The 6,035-nt window shown below is 39.5% G+C and overlaps 1 protein-coding gene across 1 annotated transcript; it reads left to right on the top strand.

Moving 5' to 3' along the window:
• Positions 1–2,381: 2,381 nt before the first annotated feature.
• Positions 2,382–5,695, top strand: LOC117927497 (protein SMAX1-LIKE 3-like). Its single transcript, XM_034847012.1, has 3 exons — positions 2,382–3,825; positions 3,940–4,183; positions 4,274–5,695. The coding sequence occupies exons 1-3, from the start codon at positions 2,633–2,635 to the stop codon at positions 5,423–5,425; spliced, it is 2,589 nt and encodes an 862-aa protein (XP_034702903.1). The 5' UTR covers positions 2,382–2,632; the 3' UTR covers positions 5,426–5,695.
• The last annotated feature ends 340 nt before the right edge of the window (positions 5,696–6,035 follow it).

The following is a 6,035-nucleotide window of genomic DNA, read 5'->3' as shown; positions in this document are numbered from 1 at the left end:
CTTTAGCTTCACATTCTTACCATGCAATTTGTAACCAACTGCAAATCCATGTAGATAAAAAAAAAAAAAAAAAAAACAATCAATGAGGTGGTCGTTTCAATTGCAATAGCTACACTTAAGTTACTTTCTTAGAGTCTCATTTTCTTGCATTGTGGAAGGTCACTCGTTTGAGCGACTTGTGTCATCTGATGGAAATAAGTTAGTTGCATTGCATGATGACCAGTATTAAGCTCACGATGGGAGGCTACATTAGCTTGTCTTTCTTGTTGAAGCACTTAGGTATGGGCTTTGTGCATGTTTGGTAGGGGACTCATTATTCGAATTAATCCTTGGATAGTGGCATAAGATTCTTTTGGTCCCATAGGGAACTGCATGACTTCTTCATTTTCTTCTCGTTTAGTAAGGTCCTTCATTCCACCACAAGAGCAGGCTAGAGGATCATGCTATGAGGCTAGTTCATCCCAAAGTGCTTTCATCTTGTTGTAATAAACAGAAACAAATTGTTATTCCTGTCGATGTTTGATAATTTCTTGTCAAATCTGATAATTAAATTCTAAAGTCATTTCCCTATGAGAAACTTTCTTTGAGATCATTTCAAACTTTGATAGTCGTCTTAGCGTACATAACAATGTCAACTATGTCAAGATGTACCAAAATCAGGATCCATGACAACACCATGTCATTGCATCATGACTAAATGGGAAACTTTGGATCTATAGATGTTGGTGCCTCAATAGATCCATTGATGAATCTAATCTTATTCTTTGCGCTAAAACTAATATGCATAGCACAAATCCATTGCCCATAGTTGTGTCCTTCAAGGAGTTTGGAAACTAAAATAATTCCTGGATGGTATGAGTGATGCAAAATGAGAGGATCCAAAACATCAATTGATGCTTTTGTGGTCTTTGTTTCTTTCATTGTATTATGTTTGTATTAGAGCGTGTTTAGGTATGAAAAAATGGTGATTGGATAATAAACAAAAACAATGCAGAAATTCTCTTTGTATATTTCTGGATATTAGATTTTCAGTAATACATGGGTTTTATACATTCCATGCAATCCGGATTTCTTGCCTTGTCTTGCCTTCTAGATCACAATCACACCATATTATTGAATGATTCGTTTTCCTTTAACATTAGGGTTGAGGTGCTTCAAATAGATACTATGCAGCACCGTTGGCATTGCAAATTTTTACATCCATGTAGATATACCCCAACAATAACCTCAGAATTTGTCTAGGAATTAAGCACAAAGGCTGTTTAAATTGAAATTAACTTTGCCAAGAGGCAAAAAGTAGATACATCACTGGCAATCCAGAAGCAAGCAGTATATAGCTAAAAAAGATTGTCCGGATAGGATAAATTCCTTTTCACATCAACCTACTATTCAGTCATTCACATGATTCATGACAGCAGCAGCATTTGAATGGGGTGGTGGGTATGTCCAAAAGTTCATTTCTCAAAATTTTTGTGATTATCAAAGATTACTCCCTATACTTTGTGATTAACACATCATTATCTCAAGATGCCTTGCTTGTACGTGCGTCCAAAGCATAGAGCAAAATTTTTGTAATACTGCTTTGCCCATATCACTTGTTGGGTTATTCAGTGAAGATATCAATCAGTTATATATGTATTACAGTTGTTCTCACTTAGAAACTATTCAAATAATGAGCAAAGCTACAAATTTTGGCTTCTTGCTGTCCAAAGAGGACAGGAGGGGCCCGAAAACCAACTTTATGGAATGAATTTATGAAAGTGAAAGGGGAATGAGCAGATATTTTTGAATTTTAGTGGCAGGGGAATGTTTAGATTACATGGGTTTCATGCAATCCAGTGCTAAATCTGTGATGATGCACCATGGGATCAATCATCAAAGCCATTATTCCTCTTCTAATTTGAGAAGAGAATAAAAAGAATAACAGTTACTCATCCTTTCAAACAGACAGTCAGTCCACTCCTCTTTTCTGCAGGCCCTCGAAATTGGTGTATTACTTCCTTTCTGCTTTCTCTTTTTTCCACCTTCTTTTTCTCTTTCTTTTCTTTTTTTTTTCTTTTTTATCTTCTTTGGAGCTTTTCCTTCTCTATCCCAAATACATATATATTATACAAAGCACACTGTTATAGTATAAAATAAAGAAAGTAAAGTGGTTATTCCATTCCTAGTTTTTAAGATTGGTGCTTTAAAACAGTTAGTATATGTAATTTAATATGCTTTCCAGTAATGTACAGAGACCAGCTTCTGAGTATCAATCCATGTATCTTTATCTAACATTTGAGAGAGAGAGAGAGAGAGAGAGAAAGGCAAAGGTAAATTGCCTCACATGCTTTCCACTTTCACATACAAAATCAAAATTTTTTTCCCTCACTTGCAAGAAAGGCATAAACCACATTCATATTAATATTCACACACTCTCTTCATGATCTTGTGTCCTCACACTGAATTATATACACCAGATACATACTTGTAGATATAGGCAACTGCACAACCCACCATAATTACAGTAGTCTTGCTATCCAAATGAAACCCATTAACTAGGCCAAATCCATTGAGAGGCTTTCCTTGATCTCTTTGGCAGCTGCTATACATATCCTCTGAGAAAGAGAGTAGCAATTCTCAACTCAGGAAGATGAGAGCAGGAGTTTGCAGTGTACAGCAGGTTCTAACTGCTGATGCAGCAAGCATGGTCAAACAAGCAGTTACCCTTGCTAGGCGGCGAGGTCATGCCCAAGTTACTCCTCTTCATGTGGCCAGTGTCATGCTTGCTTCCTCCTCTGGTCTTCTCCGCTCTGCTTGCCTACGATCCCACTCTCATCCCCTGCAGTGCAAGGCTCTGGAGCTCTGCTTCAATGTGGCGCTCAACCGCCTCCCTGCCTCCTCATCAAGCCCCCTATTAGCTCCTCATTCCTCTCACCCTTCCTTGTCCAATGCCTTGGTTGCAGCCTTCAAGCGTGCACAGGCTCACCAGCGCCGTGCCTCCATCGAAAACCAGCAACAACCCATTCTAGCTCTCAAAGTAGAGATAGAACAGCTCATAATCTCCATCCTACATGACCCAAGTGTTAGTAGAGTCATGAGAGAGGCTGGTTTCTCTAGTACCCAATTGAGAACCAACATAGAACAAGCTGTCTCTTTGGATGTTTGTTCTCAAAGCCCTGCTGTGAGTAGCCTTTCTAAGGAAAGTAACAACCCTCCTCTATTACTCGGTACTAATGTGTCCCAATCTTCAACATTTATTCAGTTTGGAGTAACTCTGAACAATCCATTTGACGAAGCTCAGGAAGAAGATGTAAAGAGTCTTTTGGACGCATTTACAAGCAAAAGAAGGAGAAACACTGTTGTTGTAGGAGAGACTCTGGCCAGTGCTGAGGGTGTAGTTAGAGGGCTGATGAACAAGTTTGAGAGAGGAGATGTCCCTGGAGATCTGAGGTATGTGCAGTTTATAAGCCTTCCTCTCTTCTCTTTAAAGAATCTCTCCAAGGAGGAGGTTGAACAGAAGCTTGTGAAGCTGAATTGCCTTCTGAAAACCTATGTGTGTAGAGGGGTGGTTTTGTATTTGGGTGATCTCAAATGGGTCTCTGAGTTTGAGTCAAATTATGGTGAGAGGAGAAACTACTGCTCTCCTGTGGAGCACATAATCATGGAGCTCGGAAGAATGATGTGTGGAATTGGGGATAGAGGACGAATGTGGCTTTTGGGGACTGCAACCTTCCAAACTTACATGAGATGCAAAGCAGGCCATCCTTCTTTGGAGACTATTTGGGAACTTCATCCTCTTACTATTCCTGTTGGCAGCTTGGGCCTCGGTCTCAATCTTGACAGGTAAATTTGAAGTTAAGCTTGAACTGAAATAGTCACTGGTTTTTTTTTTGTTCTTTCCTTTTGCTTTCATGAAGGTCACTGGTGATTACTCAACTCTTTTTTGTTCACTTTCAGCAATTTGCAGGGCCGGTTCCAAAGTAAGGCATCTGGAGATGGGACTTCTTGGTCACTTCTTCAAAGTGGAGATAAGCACCTTACTTGCAGCACAAATTGCTCTGATAATTTTGACAAAGAATCTCAAAGTATAGCATGCAGTTTTCGCAATGGCGAGTCCACCACCACCATCACCACTTCCACCAGCTCAAGCTTGCCTTCATGGCTCCAAAAAGAGAAAAGAAGAAAGATCATGGACGATCAGGTTACTATCTTATCCTAACATTGAACATTTACAACATAATTCCTCATATTCTTGAGAGTTAAAGCCAAGATCTTGTGCTTTATTTTACAGGAATGTGTCCAAGTCAGAGATCTCTGCAACAAATGGAACTCGTTTTGCAGCTCAGTCCACAAAAAGGCCCACAGTACTGAGAAAGCCCTGAATTTTTCTTCACCATCTCCTTCCTCCACTTCCATCTCCTCCTATGACCAATGCAGCCCTAATCTGCAACAGAACCACCTAAGTTGGCCAGTCATCATTGAGCCGAAACCACCTCTGAAAGAACACCAGTTCTGGATATCTGAAAATGTTGATGAAGGCCTTGAACCCAAGTTCAGTATGCACATAGCAGAGAGAAATTTTCCAATACCAGATCTTTTATCAAATCCTAACTCTTCCCCTAATTCAGCTTCTTCTAGTGAGGCAATAGAGGATGGAGAGGGTCTTTATGGTTTCAAAGAGCTTAATGCGGAGAATCTGAGAATCTTATGCAATGCATTGGAGAGAAGGGTTCCATGGCAGAAGGATATCATTCCTGAAATAGCAAGCACCATTCTTGAATGCAGGTCAGGAACACTGAGAGGAAAAAACAAGTTGAAGCAGAGGGAGGACAAGGAAGAAACTTGGCTGCTCTTCTTAGGAGTTGACTTTCAAGGCAAAGAGAAGATTGCAAGGGAGATAGCTAAGCTTGTTTTTGGCTCTCAGAGCAAGTTCATCTCAATTGGTCTGAGCAGTTTAGGATCAACAAGAGCTGATTCCACCGAGGATTTCCTAAGCAAACAAGCAAGAGACGAGCCTGTTGGTAGTTATCTTGAGAAATTCGCTGAAGCGGTGCATGAGAATCCTCACAGAGTGTTCTTCATAGAAGATGTGGAGCAACTAGATTACACTTCTCAAATGGGGATTAAGAGAGGAATTGAGAGTGGAAGAATACAAATTGCTGGAGGTGAAGCATTTCCTCTTGAGGATGCCATTATCATATTCAGTTGTGAAAGCTTCAGCTCAGTATCAAGAGCCAGCTCTCCTCCACCCATGGGGCTAAAATCTGGAGAGAATGAGGAAAAAGACCGGGACAATGAGTTGGAGAAGAGAAGCCCATGTGTGTCTCTAGATCTGAATCTTTCAGCTGAAGATGATCAAGAATATGGACAAAACTCGGTTGCAGACACTGGGGTTCTGGATTCTGTGGACAGGCAGTTTATTTTCAAAATTCAAGAGTTGTGAGAGGAGGTGGCCAATGACGAGTTCTTCCATGGTGCATTCTTTCTTTTTTTTTCCTTTCCTGTGTCTTTTCCTTTATTTATTTTTTTTCTTTTTTGGTTCGGGTTGGGGAGAAAATAGAAAGAATTTAGTTGAATTTTAGGAAAAAGGTTTCTGGGGTAATACTGGATGAATGGGGTTAGAACATAGGAGTTGGAAACATTGTAGAAGTACATGTATAGTAATATATTTGTGTTGTTGGTATATGAATCTTTTAGTGGTGCTTCTTTGGGATCTCTGATTTCAAGTTTCAAGAACAGTTCAAACACTTTCCAGAAGAAAACAGTGCCTGTGGTTTCATGGTATGCCTGCAATTTCTTATACAATCAAATACCTGCCTTCTGATCATTACATTTTGCCATCCAAAAAGCACAAGGAAAATCATGAAAGGGAGTGTTCATGGCTATTTTTTTTATTTTTTTATTTTTATATATAGAGGGAAAAAAACAATTGAAAATTCCTTCTAAATGAAGATTTTTTCCAGTTCGATTTTTGAAAATATTTAAAGTGCCGTTTATGCTAGTCTTTTCTCTTCTCTGTATGTCTCATTTGAAAACTCATCCACTTCGTTTTT

Source organism: Vitis riparia, chromosome 13 (genome assembly GCF_004353265.1).
Source record: "Vitis riparia cultivar Riparia Gloire de Montpellier isolate 1030 chromosome 13, EGFV_Vit.rip_1.0, whole genome shotgun sequence".
Classification (NCBI taxonomy): domain Eukaryota; kingdom Viridiplantae; phylum Streptophyta; class Magnoliopsida; order Vitales; family Vitaceae; genus Vitis; species Vitis riparia.
Note: the sequence above shows the minus strand (reverse complement) of the source record. Positions and strands in the feature narration are given on the sequence as shown.